General features: G+C 42.2%; 1 protein-coding gene across 4 annotated transcripts in view; it reads right to left on the reverse strand.

Annotated features, from left to right (window-relative positions):
* The window catches only part of BST1 (bone marrow stromal cell antigen 1), a 46060-nt gene that overhangs the window by 16839 nt on the left and 15186 nt on the right, over window positions 1-14035 (reverse strand). For 2 of the 4 annotated variants that reach the window (XM_041752101.1, XM_041752100.1), the window contains exons 2-8: window positions 12757-12883; window positions 10413-10548; window positions 9238-9320; window positions 5665-5741; window positions 4776-4868; window positions 1469-1555; window positions 108-167 (exon numbers count right to left, since the gene is read on the reverse strand). In XM_041752101.1, coding sequence (XP_041608035.1) covers window positions 108-167; window positions 1469-1555; window positions 4776-4868; window positions 5665-5741; window positions 9238-9320; window positions 10413-10548; window positions 12757-12883 — 663 coding nt within the window. The remainder of the gene's footprint in view (window positions 1-107; window positions 168-1468; window positions 1556-4775; window positions 4869-5664; window positions 5742-9237; window positions 9321-10412; window positions 10549-12756; window positions 12884-14035) is intronic. The other 2 variants (XM_041752099.1, XM_041752098.1) reach the window with 1 other exon arrangement.

Below are 14035 nucleotides of genomic sequence, written 5' to 3' on the forward strand. Positions count from 1 at the left end.
TTATAGGGCATGGGTGTGAAGTCATGCTGCAGTTCATCCGTGTTCTGTAGAAGGAAAGGCCTAGTTATCTGGAGGAAGCAAGGAAGTTGGGTCAGACATCTACTTACGATTTCAAGGCACAGTCAGGATGAGTGCTGTGGTCTACACACTTCAAGAGCTTCACTGGTCTGCAGAATGAAAAGAAATAGCTAAGGGATTATTTAAGTGACTTTCACTCACTAAACATTTATGGTGGGCCTGCCAAGTACTAGGGATACAAAGTATCAAGGGATACCTTGAAGAACACACAAACCATTTCTTCCTAAAAATATTAGCCAGCATTGACTGAGCACTTATTATGTACCAAGAAACCTGATTATAGATTTTACACAGACTATGTCATTGAATCCTCACGACAACCAAATGGAGCAGGTATTACCATTCCCAATTTACAGCTGAGAAAGCTGATCAGAGTAACTTGCCCAAGTATACACAGTAGCAGTTGTGGAGATGAACTTGAACCTTGAAGCTCACGCCAGAGTCCAAGCATGGAACCACTTCTGTAAGGATGTAAAATCTCTCTTGGAAGATCCTCCTTTTTTTTTTTTAAGATTTTATTTATTTATTCATAAGAGACACAGAGAGAAAGAGTGGCAGAGACACAGGCAGAGGGAGAAGCAGGCTCCATGCAGGAAGCCTGATGTGGGACTCGACTCCAGGTCTCCAGGATCACACCCTGGGCTGAAGGCAGGGGCTAAGCCACTGAGCCACCCGGGCTGCCCTTGGAAGATCCTCCTGATGAGGTCTTTGGCCAGAAGGTTGAACTTGAAGCCCACGGGTGATGACTGGTGCCCAGGCTTCAGCAAAGAAGCTGCTCAGCGTGGAGTCTGCTTGAGATTCTCCCTCCCCTCCCTTTCTGCCCCTTCCCACTTGTGCTTGCTCTTTCTTCCTCTCTCTCTTCAAAATAAATAAATAAAATCTTAAATTTCCAAGAACCAGGAAAACCCTCAGGCAACACCTGATTATAAGTACATAATGTGTTTAGTTCATAAAGAGCTCGATCAAGGTTAGCTGTTATTATTTTCCTACTGGTCTACCAGTAAGATGTCTCTCTCTGTAAAAACCTCAAGCAAACCCACCGTAAGCACCTATATTGGGCAAGGATTCATGGCATCCAAAGATGCAGGGACCCCAGTGCTTCTTCTTAGGTTACTCACCTGCCATAAGCAAGGGTGGGGAAACAGGACATGCATGCATGAAAGGAGGTTGCTATTTGTCCTTGAAGCATCTTTACAAAGGCCTCTGGACAAAAGTGGGTGGGACCCAGGCAGAGCCCTGGCCAGAAGGGACTCCCAGCCCTCACACCCACTGACAGCCCAGACCACACAGTCCCATGGTCCTCAGAGCTGATCCCATTCAACAGCCCCTTGTCCTCCAAAATCACTGCTCCACCTTTGAAATTGCACACTGATTATGATATACCACCTACAGGTGATCATTAATACAGCTGTACTGAAAACCCATTTCCTTCAGTCTCTCTTCCAGGATTTTCACACTGCCTTCTCCACAGGATTCCCTAAAATAGAAAAACATATAAGTAAAATTCAAGGAGAAAAAAGGAAGCTGTTTCTAGACGAATTAAAATTTCCTATGACCACAGGCCTCCCCGGTTATTTTACTCTCTGAGGAAACACAGGAAAGTGACCTGAAAACTGCCTCTTGTGTGGAAACCCCTGGCATCCCAGGAGGCGGGATGCTGAGGACCAAGGTTTGCGGATGCAGCGCACTGGGAGGTCCCAAGTTGGCGCATGCACAGTGCGCCACAAGGTGCATCACAACCCCACCCATGAACACAGTTCAGGGACGCCCCAGGGCAGCACTGTGCTGCCTACTGGCAGTGTGAGATTAGGCTTTAAGTGAAAACAAGAACATACAAATCAAAAATTATCAAAAAATGCAAATAAACACAAGGAAAAAAATCACCCCAAATTCGCACATCAGTAGAGCTAACTGCTAACATTTTGATGTGTATTATTCTAAACTTTTGAAATACATTCATTCCCACAAGACTTTGGAAATATAACAATAGACTTCTGCTGTCCAATACATTTTGTATTCTGCTTTGGCCCGTGTGTGTGTGTGTGTGTGTGTGTGTGTGTGTGTGTAGTTCTCTGCCATTATTTTTAATTCCTGCATGGTCTCCCTTACATAATCAGAACATGATTCATAAAACCAGTCCCCTCTTGTTGAGGATTAAGGTTGAGTCCTATATATATATTTTTTAAGAATTTATTTATTAATTCATGAGAGGCAGAGACAGAGACAAAGGGAGAAGCAGGCACCATGCAGGGAGCCCGACGTGGGACTCGATTCTGGGACCACGGGATCGTGACCTAAGCCGAAGGCAGATGCTCAACCGCTGAGCCACCCAGGCTTCCTGAGTCCTATATTTTGATGTCACACTAAAACTAACCTTTTTACAGTTTCACTTTCAAACACATCCTTAATTATTTGCTTCCTTAGCATAAATTCATGGAAGTAGGTTTTCTGGCACCAAGGTTTTGAAAGCAATTTAAGGCTCCTTGATAGTGTTAAAGCACAAAAGTTCAACTAAATAAATTTGAAAATCTAATTAGCTTCATTCAATGAATCAGGAATAGAGCACATCCCTTCTAGTAAACAGACAAGCACTCAGAGAAGTCCTTTGGAAATGGAAGGTTTTGTGCAGTCAGGAGGGTGTGACAAGGAAGTTATTAGTAAAAGAAAAGAAAGGATTGTTTCAGGACAGGTCATATTCTCTTGGGGGGAGCGGGGGAAGGGAAAGGCAAGGACGCAGTATGTAGACAACCTCACTGCTGCTGATCAGAATATTTTAGATTGACTGGGTAAAGGTCACATTTTTGGGAGAGGTTGAAACTTGGTTTGCTATTGTGGGGACGAATGACTCCATTTGGGGCCTATCGTTATTTTGTTGTTGTTATTTAAATACAGTTGATACACGAGGTCACATTAATTGGGCTTGTTGTTTCTTTTCCAAACATAGGCAGTGCCAAATTGCACCCTATGCTGCCCACCCTATGAGAGCAGAGTGTGAGTGTTCATTTCCCCACATTCTCATTCACTGACAGTCCTGCCCTCCTGGTGGCCATAATTGAGCATGGGCAAATAGCACAGATATGATACTCCCAGCTGTGGCTAGTAGGCATGGCATTCATAGCACAAGCAAGGCCCTCCCTCAGTTTACCTGGAATGAAAGGAAAACACCCTCCCCACTATAACACTAATAGAGAGGGAGTATACAGAGAGTTGAGATGAATGTTTGGAGGAAGTTTTCACAAAAGAAGTTGGAATTCTAGGTATTACAGGAATGATGAGGGCAAGATGTTGAGTGTACATCATGTTTGAGAACATAACCAAAATCTGGGATGAAGTCCTTCTCCAGGACAAGCTCACTACTGAGAATTTTTTAGAAAGCAATGACATGGAGGTTTCAAGACACCTGGACATAGAGGTCAATGGATTATTTTACTATTTATTTCAAATAATGGCAGCTAAAACAATACTAACCATAAGTAAGTAGCAGGTATCAGCCATATTGTTTTTAGCTCTTTGTCCACAAGTTGGTTTTTTGTTGTTGTTTTTTTCCGCTAAAATCTGAGCAGTTCAGGACCCTCACTTCCTTAGCTCATAACCCATAACTCTACTCTGTGGCACAAACATACAATGGCCAATCACGTGCTCTGGGCCCTTTTATAATCTCGCCTGTAGCAGAGATGTTGGCCCAAAATAATGTTGAATTGCAATTTCCTTATCTCACTAAACATAGGTTCAAAGGGCAAGCTTTCTCTGATAGAAACGTTAAAACAATAAGGAAGCATAATTTCTAGACAAAGAGCAACTTCCCACAGAAATAAGAAAAATAACATGCACTGTTTTTTATGCAACATAAAAAATAATTTGTCTTCTGGGAAGAGAATGCAGATCCTGGTACTACTATGTAGTAAGTCATTTGCAAATTTAATCTCTTGTCTAAGAGACAGGAAAAAATAACTACTCATTATATCATGAGTTTTAGAGGGTTCTAGGGGCCTGAAATGGGGAAGTTGCTAAGATTCTCCCAGAGGATACTCATTGGGGTTGGAAATGCTTTTCATCAATGCTCTGAAGAACAATGCTCTGGCCCCTGAAACTCCATCATGCTGCACAGCTTAAACCAGGCTTGGCCTCCTTGGCTTTTCTCTGAATCATCTGGGCTTACATTTCTTAACCTCAGTTTTTCCAGCAATGCTCCTCACTGATGAGAAGAATGACTTCAGGCTTACCTTTATAAAAACTCAAGTGGTTTTCCAGAAAATATGGACCTCACGGTTTCCTTGGCCAGTTATCAGAGGTCCAGTTGTAGAAATGGTTGTTCTCTAAGAGTAAAATCTTTACATAGTCCTTGGGTCAATTCTGAGAATTCCTGGTGGGAGCTTTCAAACAATCAGGAGGAGAAACTGGCTTTGACCCAAAGGAATGCAAAACAAACTCCTATCCAGCACTGCCCAGGTAGATCAGAAAGGAACACCCATTTTCCTTGGTTGAGAATAGTAACTGAATAAAGGAGGTCTTCTCTCTGGGCTCAGGACTGATTAGGGGCATTTCCAAAAAGTCAAAACCTTGTCTTTCTTTACCCATTACCAACTAGAGAACACAATTGTTTCCCAAAAAAATGAAAATGTAAAATGGACTTGACTGTATCATATTCAAGAGAAGCATGTCTGCAAAATTGCCATCATCATAACACCTTGACTTACACTTTTGGTCTTCCGATTTCATGCATAACCCAGATCTCAATTCGTGTGATTTTATCCTTTTGGAAGTAGGGAATTTCAAAATCTGCAAAAAAACTGAGAAACAGGAAAGACATCTTTTAAAAAGATATCTATTTAGAGAAAGCGAGAGAGAGAGAGAGAGAGAGAGAATGCAAGGAGGGGGAGGGAGAGAGAGAATCTCAAGTAGACTCTGCAGAATGCAGAGCCAGATGCCAGACTCCATCTCATGACCCTGAGATCATGAGACAATCAGCTGAGCCAAAATCGAGAGTCAGGGATGCTTAACTGACTGAGTTACCCAGGCTATCTGACATTTCTTAAACTCCTAAAGCAATAGGATACTTTTCCCATTTCATTGTTAGTTGATTTACACATTACTTTTGTTGGAAAGCTTTCAGGGTGTTCTGTGGGGGTATTTTTAGCTATAAAATTTTAGGTTATTTATTTCATTCATGCATTCATCCGCTACTAGTAGCAGAAATATATAGACATGGCTCTGACTTCCAGGTCATTCAATTGTTCTGTTTTACCTAAATTTACAAAAGCAAGCATTATGTTGGTGATTAAGACAGTTTTCTTAAGCTTTTATTTGAAAAAACAAAATAAACATTTTGACATTCTTTGTTGTATTTGTTTTTTTTTTTTAATTTTTATTTATTTATGATAGTCACAGAGAGAGAGAGAGAGAGAGAGAAGAGAGAGAGAGGCAGAGACACAGGCAGAGGGAGAAGCAGGCTCCATGCACCGGGAGCCCGACATGGGATTCGATCTCGGGTCTCCAGGATCACGCCCTGGGCCAAAGGCAGGTGCTAAACCTCTGCGCCACCCAGGGATCCCTCTTTGTTGTATTTGTTGATGTTGGTGTTCTTACCCTTTAACAGGATAGGCTCCTGTTGGCTCTGAACCATTCAGCATGACATAGATGACCCCAGAACTATCCCTTGAATACTGTAAGAAGAAACAAGTATTATGAATAAATTAATGCATCATTTTTTAGCCATGAAGTGAGCAATTATTTTAAATTGACAATCCTCAATATTAGCAAAGATATACTAAATTTGATATTTCATACAGCTGATAGGGATGCAACTGGCATATGTTGGAAAGCAAATTGCTTTGAAATGTCAAAAAGTCATAGACTCTGTGATTACATGGCTGGGAATCCCCTCATGTGGGAAAACCACATGAAATTATCAGCTCCCAGACGCCCAGACACCTGGGTGTCTCAGTGGTTGAGCGTCTGCCTTTGACTCAGGTCATGATCCCAGGGTCCTGGGATCAAGTCCCACACTGGACTTAAAATCTTAAAAAAAAAAAAAAAAAGAGAAAAAAGAAATGATCAGTTCCCAGCACTATATCAGCTGGAATTGACTAAAGTATGCTGCTGTCACAAACAACCTCAAAATCACAATGGCTTTAAACAACAAAGATTTATGTCATGCTCACCCTACTTCTTTATCACAAGTCTACTGGGGTTTTGCTCCACATGTCCTTGCTCTAGGACTTCAGCTGATGAAGAGTCCATATCTACAAAGTCACTGATTGTCAAGGAAGGAAGAAGGGGACAGTGGCAAATCACAGACCAAGTTTTAAGCATTTCCACCTGGAAATCACACACACTCCCTTTCACATCTCATTGGTCAGTGCAAGTCACAAACAAGTAAGTTCAACAGGCAGGGGAATACAAACCATGTATAAGCTGAGCCAGACATATTTTGTAAACAGTTCTAAGGATCATCACAAGTATTGTGCACAAAGGTGTGTACTGCACCATTGTTTGTAAGCAATCTAAAATAGTCAACAACAAAGGAATGACAAATAACCCATAGTACTTAAATGTCTGAAATATCAGCTAGCCGTTACTAAAAGTCTGCAAAAGACTTGCAAAAGCATATGAAGTACTTACATGTAAAGTAAAAAGCAATATTAGGAAGACAGAGCGTGAGCTCTCCTATGCCAAAAATAAATGGGCAAAAGTGAGTCAACTCCCCTCAAAATTCTCAAGGAAGAGAGAGGTACAGAGAAGTTCCCAAATCTCCACTTCAAAATACTACCGGAACATACAATTTCCCTAATAAAATGTTTATACTGGAGAGAGGTGGGGGGCTGGGAAGGCAGGTAACACCAAGATAGCCATGACTGGACTTAACTATCTAGCAAAGTGATGCCCAATACCAGCAGCAGCGGAGCAACAATACACCTCATGTCACACACCTCAACAGTACACATTCATAACTCTGCGTGCTTCCAAATAGTGAGTGCTAGTGGTCATGGTCAAATCCACAAATGCCAAGGTCTGAAAACCATAATGCTGACAGGGTTGCCTTTAGGCAATAAGTATATACATAATTAATTCTCTTATCTGTATTTTCTATTATTGCCCTTTTTCTATCCTGAGCAGCTATTACATTGATAAGAAAAAAATGCATACAGATACCATAAGGCTATATGATGTAGTGGTTGAAAATTTGCTCTCTGGCTTCTCCACTTATTAGCTCTGGAATAAGTCTGCTTGATAAACTGAATAGAGGGACAACTGGGTGGCTCAGCAGTTGAGCATCTGCCTTTAGCTCAGGGCATGATCCTAGTTCTGGGGATGGAGTCCCACATTGAGCTCCCTGTGAGGAGCCTGCTTCTCCCTCCATGTCTCTCTCTGTGTCTCACATGAATAAATAAACAAAATAAAAAAAATAAGCTGAATAGAAAGATAATAAACAAACAAACAAACAAATAAATAAAATAAGTCAGCTTAAGTTTCTTGATGTCTTTATGCCTCATTTTTCCTATCTATAAAATAGGGGTCATAAGGGTCCCTAACCTCATAGGATTGTTGTAAAGATTAAAACATTTAAAATAATAATTATTGGAACACCTGGGTGGCCCAAGCATCTGACTCTTGGTTTCAGCTCAGGTCATGATCTCAGGGTTGTGAGATGGAACCCTGTGCCAGGCTCTGAGCTCAATACAGAGTCTGCTTGATATTCTCTCTATCTGTGTCCCCCTACTCATGTGTATGCTCTCTAAAATAAGTAAATTTTAAAAATCTTAAAAAAAAATACAATAAAAATAAGAATTATTAACATGTATTGAATACTTCTCTGCTACAGTTCAGACCCTCTCCTCATCACTAAACTACTTGCACTCCTTGTACATAGACAATCCAGCACATTCTAAGGGCTCATAAGATGTGAGCATGATTCTTAGATTCCCATTCTAAAGTTGGAGAAAGTCTAGAATGGTGCTTTGGAGCTCACACTTTGTTTTTCTTTTTAAATATTTTATTTATTTATTAATGAGTGACACGCAGAGAGAGGCAGAGACACAGGCAGAGGGAGAAGCAGGCTCCATGCAGGGAGCCCGATGTGGAACTTGACCCCAGGACCCTGGGATCATGACCTCAGCCAAAGGCAGATGCTCAATCACTGAGCCATCCAGGCATCCCTGGAGCACACACTTTGAAGTCAGGCAGATCAGCTGAGAAGATATATGGTTATTTTATGAGAATATTGACATTGCCCCCGAATTGCTATTATGATCCCACAATCAGCTGATGATGCCCCTGTAGCCTCCATGAGGAACTCTGGCAGTCCAGAGCTCACTGAGAAGTGTGCGCTGGAAATGGAGTCTAGGGGTAGTGAGCCAAACAGGGTGTTCTCACTGGAGCAGAAGAGCACAGGAATGAACAGTGTGCCTTTTGCCTGGAGCCTGCCCTCTGCCCTGTTCCAAACCACAGCGTGGAGGAGGATTTCACCAAAGTCACCTCACTCTGATGAACAATGGACTCAGTGGACCCCCAGAGATCCAGAATAGGACAAAAAGGGACATGGACAGCCCTGAAAGGGAGCTGCTAGTGGTGGGTGGCAGGACCCCGAGATCCACTGGCCTCCTAGTCAACAGAGCTAACATTTAATAGGCTATCATCATCTCTGGTGGCAGGATGCTCTGGGGAATAGACCTTCAGTAACGGGCCATTTCTGTGTCTCCAGGTTATCCTCCACTCACCTGTTACCTATCACCTCCTATCACCTCCTCTCATGAATAGCAGTCCTGAGGACATTTCTGACCCCCACATCTGGATCTCAGGTATCCCAGGGCCTCACATAAAACAGGGGCCACCCCATTTACATAGCAGTCAAACTCACATTGATTGAAAATACTAAGAGCAGCCACAACATGATAGTACCAGTAGTCACCATGCCCTCATCTATACCAACACTCACTGTGTTGGCTCTGCTGGGTGTTGCACTAAGTATTCAAGCTCCTTAAGCCCTCCCACCTTTATGGAGCAGATGGAGTGAATCAAAATGTGGTGAACGTGGACGGAAAGAGAGGCTTGGAGAAGTGAAATCATGACCTGATGGCCCAGTCTCTGAACCCCTCTGTCCCATGTTCAAGGGTCCCAGGTTTATTTGCTCAGTCCCCCAGCCATCCTTCCCAAGCTAACCTGCATAGATGCCCTTTTCCAGAAAGAATCCACAGGGTTGTTTTCACAATCTTCTGATGTAGGGCAGGACGTGTAATCGAGTCCTAAGGGAAAAATAGATAAACATGTTTCATATCAAACATTATATCAGAGGGGCACCTGGGTGGCTCAGTTGGTTAAGCATCTGCCTTGAGCTCAGGTCATGATCTCAGGGTCCTGGGACTGAGCTCTGTGTTGGGCTCCCTGCTCAGCTGGGAGTCTGCTTCTGCCCCTCCCTCTGCTCATGCTCTCTCTCATGCTCACTCACTCAAACAAACAAACAAATAAATAAATAAATAAATAAATAAATAAATAAATAAATAAAATCTTTAAAAAGATTTTATCACAGAATAATTAATTTAAAATATTTGCTGGCATTATAAAATCTATTAGGCCTGTGTTTACAAGTTTGACATTCACAGTTCTGCTGACCCAATCCACAAAGAACCCAATCTGTGATAGGAAGACAGGTGTCATTTTGCTCAGCACAGATGTGAGGAAGGCAGAGACCCAAGCAGCTGGCTAATGAGTGAGACTGCTGACTACCAAGCATCAGCATCTTAGCTTGGCTATTTCTTTACTGATGATCTAGTGAAGTGATTTAAAAACAAACAAACAAAAAAAATTTTTTTTGCTCTGTTGGATGAAGCACCTTCTCCAGTTAGCCCTGGTTTTGGAAGTAAATCCAACAAAAGTACACCAAGAAAGTGATAGTCCTTAGCCAGAAAACAGAAATTTTATAACATTTAAACTTCAGTGTCCCCTTCTGGTAAATGAGAGTCCTGAGGCCGGCTTGGGCAGGGATGGGAGCATGTGCTCTGGAGCCAATCTACTGCTGCTTCCTAGCTGTTCATTCCTCAGTAAGTTTCCTAACCTTGCTGTGCCTCAGGTTCCTTATTTATCACAACAGGGATTAGGAGAGGATCTATCTCTTGGGGCTGTGGCAGCGATTAAATTAGCTAATATATGTCAGGTGCTGAGAGAGTACCCAGCAAAAGATAAGTGCTTTCTCTCTGTTATTGTTATTATTAATCATTATTACTGCCTACCTCAGAGGATTTGGAGGAAATCAAATGAGACAAATGCATAGGAAAGCATTTAGCAGAAATGCTTAACCAGAAGCTTGGACTTTGCTTCTGATTTGTCTGGAGTCTTACCAGAGGCATTTTCCTGTCGACACCAGCTCAGAAAGTCACCCATCCTGCCGTAGAGAACACTGCACAGAGGCACAAAGCGACGGGCATTCTCTGCATAACTAGTGACAAGAAGGTGGTTGTTTTCCCAGAACAGGGACTAAGGAAAAACAAACACAAAATTAACATGAAAATGAAATCAAAGTACATCTTTTTTTCAGTCAGGCAGTGCGTTTCTTTTCTTTTTTTTTTTTTTCTCAAAGATTTTATTTATTTATTCATGAGAGACACAGAGACGGAGGCAGAGCGAGAAGCAGGCTCCCTATGGGGAGCCTGACACAGGACTCGATCCCAGGACCCTGGGAACACGTCCTGAGCCCTGAGCTAAAGGTAGACCCTCAACCCCTGAATCACCCAGGTGTCCCCAGGCAGTCCATTTCTTATTCGACTCCACCTTGCCTGACAACTGCACTTTCTTTTTCTTTCTCTTTGTTTACCCATTCAGAGTGCCATGATCTCTCCCACCCTTGCGACCACATCATGCACACATTAACAAAGTACTTTCTCAGTAGTAAATATATATATTTATCCCTGACTTTAAAAAAGACCAAAGGACCTGGGTTTGAATCCTGACTCCGTCATACACTACATGTGTGATCTTGAACAAGACATGTCGTAGCCCTGTGCCTGAGTTTCCACATTGGGAAAATGGGGAGCAAAGCCCTTTCTCTTCTTCCACAGCTGTGTTCAGGATGATATGTCACCACAAAAAGCACTTCAGAAATATGCTTTTATATTGTATTTTACAGTTTCTGCTATAAAGCTACAGTGTCTTCCCACAATGGTAATACAAATAACAATATCCCTCTAATGATCTCATCAAACCCTTAGTTGTCCAACTGTTCTATGCCCGAGGGCAGGGGTTATTTTGTTCCCTATTGCAAGCATCCTCAAACCTTAGCACAAGGCCCAATACATGAAAGGAGCTCAATAACTATTTACTGAGTTCAACAACTTACACCAAAATCTATGAAAGAAGAGGGGCACCCGGGTAGCTCAGTAAGTTAAGTGTGTCTTGGGCTCAGGTCGTTATCCCAGAGTACTGGATCCTTGCTCAGCAGGGAACCTGCTTCTCCCTCTCCCTCTGCCTGCCACTCCTCCTGCTTGTGTTCTCTTTCTGTCAAATAAATAAATAAAATCTTAAAAAATAAATCTACTAAAGAAGGCAACACAATTTAAGGTTCCTGTTTTCACTGGCAGGGAGGCAATAAAGTTCAAAATGCAACATATTCTTAAAAATCTTTATTTTTAACCTATTATATCTCTGAACCTTCCAGCTCCATTTACAAAATTTTTAAAATGCTGTTAAGATTTGTTCACTCATAAACATCAATGTTACCTGATTTTACAATGAAAAATCAGCTTGAGAATTATGTCATCAAAGAAACAGAAAACAAAAGCTATCTATTTTTTTTAACTCAAGGTATTGTTCTATGCAAGCATTTTATGTAGATTTTCTCATTTATTTTCATTTTATTAGAACTCAGAACACAGACATGTGTTTGTTTGTTTGTTTTTCAAGATTTTTTATTTATCTATTCATGAGAGAGGCAGAGACAGAGGCAGAGGGAGAAGCAGGCTCCCTGTAGGGAGCCTGATATGGGACTGGATCCCAGAACCCTGGGATCACAATCTGAGCTAAAGGAAGACACTCAACCACTGAGCCATCCAGGTGTCCCCAACATGTGGTTTTCTTAAAGAAACGGGTACTATGGGGAGCCTGGGTGGCTCAGTAGTTGAACATCTGCCTTTGGCTCACGTTGTGATCCCAGAGTTCCCGGATCGAGTCCCACATCAGGCTCCCCACAGCAAGCCTGCTTCTCCTTCTGCCTGTGTCTCTGCCTCTCTGTGTCTCTCATGAACAAATAAATAAAATCTTAAAAAAAAAAAAAAAAAAGAAAGAAACTGGTACTGAATAGATAGAATCTTAAGGTCCCTTAAAAGGAGGGACTGGCCTTCTGGGAAGATACTGAGGTTAATCCAAGGTCTTCTGAGTCACTCAAAAGTTCGGCCCTTGGGGCCAGTTAGGACACAAGTTATTCCGAATTGGCTAAGAGCAGAGCCCCAGCAAAAGGTGTGGCAAGGTCCTAAAGTAGTGATTCCTGCAGACTTGTTGACTTAGGAGACTTCCTTCTGCCTAGACAGGCAGCAGACCCAGGATTGACCCTCAAGATAAAGATACCTCCCCATCAGAGAGTTCGAGTTTACTGCTTGACTTTTTGGCAATACTGAAACAGGGTCTCCCAGGGTCGTAGACACCTGGCCCATGTACCATCTATCTCTATAGAGGCAGAGATTAATGTTTTACCTTGTCTGTGGGAATGGAATGTCTGGAGAGGTTAATAAAAAGGTCATAGTCTGAGGGAAATACGGAACAGGGATCCTTATCCAGCACCACTTTAAAGGCTTCCCAGATAGCTGTGCAGTTCTTTTCCCTGTGCAGCAGTACGAGTTAAAAAGAAAAAGAAAAAAAAAAAACCACATCATGATGTGTTGTGAAGTATTGCCATTTCTCTCTAAGTACTCCATTCAACAGCTTTATGAGTAATTTTACCATTTATCATCTGTGAACTAGGCACAAAAAAGACAGCAAATTGTCATGGCTGAGGCCTTAACCCCAATTCAGGAGAGGAGAAGAAAACCGAGGTGATGGATTTAGAAACCTGCCAGTGAAAGTGGCTCTCAGAAGGTATTACATATTTCAGAGCTAAGGAATAAAGTCTTGTCCCGGGCTCCCAGAGATGAGCAGAAAAGGCACTTGGCTGGAGGATGACAATTCCAATAAACCACACAGGCTTCCAATTTCAGGTGCCTCTCTATTCAGACTTAAGGTCCATTGCTCCCTGGGACCTGGTGTGGTCAGGCAGGTGGTGGACTGGACCTTGTAAAATCATGAGCACCGAGTGTTGAGAAAAGCTGTTTCGCCTTCTGCTGGTGTTAGGGATGACGTGAGAAGATAAAGGCAACTAAGTAAAGTTGGGGACCACAGTGAGGACAGATAAACTGTCTCCTTCTCCAGCACCTATTTTGTTTGTCAGTTTCACAATCCTTTGGAACTGCCCCAATCCTGGGAAACGCCCAAAGTTACTCAAGAGAGCAGCAGATGTTCTTGGGAAATTACCGAGTCAAGCAAACCCCTTGAATGCCCTTCTCAAAAGATCACAAAGGTTTTAGGAAGTTCCTGAGACCCGCTTCCTATTTGTAGGGAATAACAGCCTCAGATGTTGCTGGCTGGGAGCATAAAGCAAGCCTGAAGTTTGTGTTACGGGAGACAGTGCTTTGAGAACTATCTCCCTGTCTCCTTACTTGCTGGAAGTAATAAAAACTATTTGCTTAAGCCAAAAGATTTGAGTTGATCTCTTGGCTGACGCATCCGATGCTGTCACCCTTTGTGTTAGGTGACACTAACTTCAAGTCCATCCCAGCTTTCCAAAAACATTTCCCAAGGCATTTGTAACTTTTTATTTCTTGTGTTAGGCAAGGGTAATTTTATTCTTTGCTTTTTTTTTTTTTTTTTTTGTCTGAGTCAGAAAAAAAAAAAAACTGGCACAAGAAAAAGACATTATGAAAACAGAAAAAGTGGATCC

This window comes from Vulpes lagopus, chromosome 4 (assembly GCF_018345385.1).
Source record: "Vulpes lagopus strain Blue_001 chromosome 4, ASM1834538v1, whole genome shotgun sequence".
Lineage (NCBI taxonomy): Eukaryota > Metazoa > Chordata > Mammalia > Carnivora > Canidae > Vulpes > Vulpes lagopus.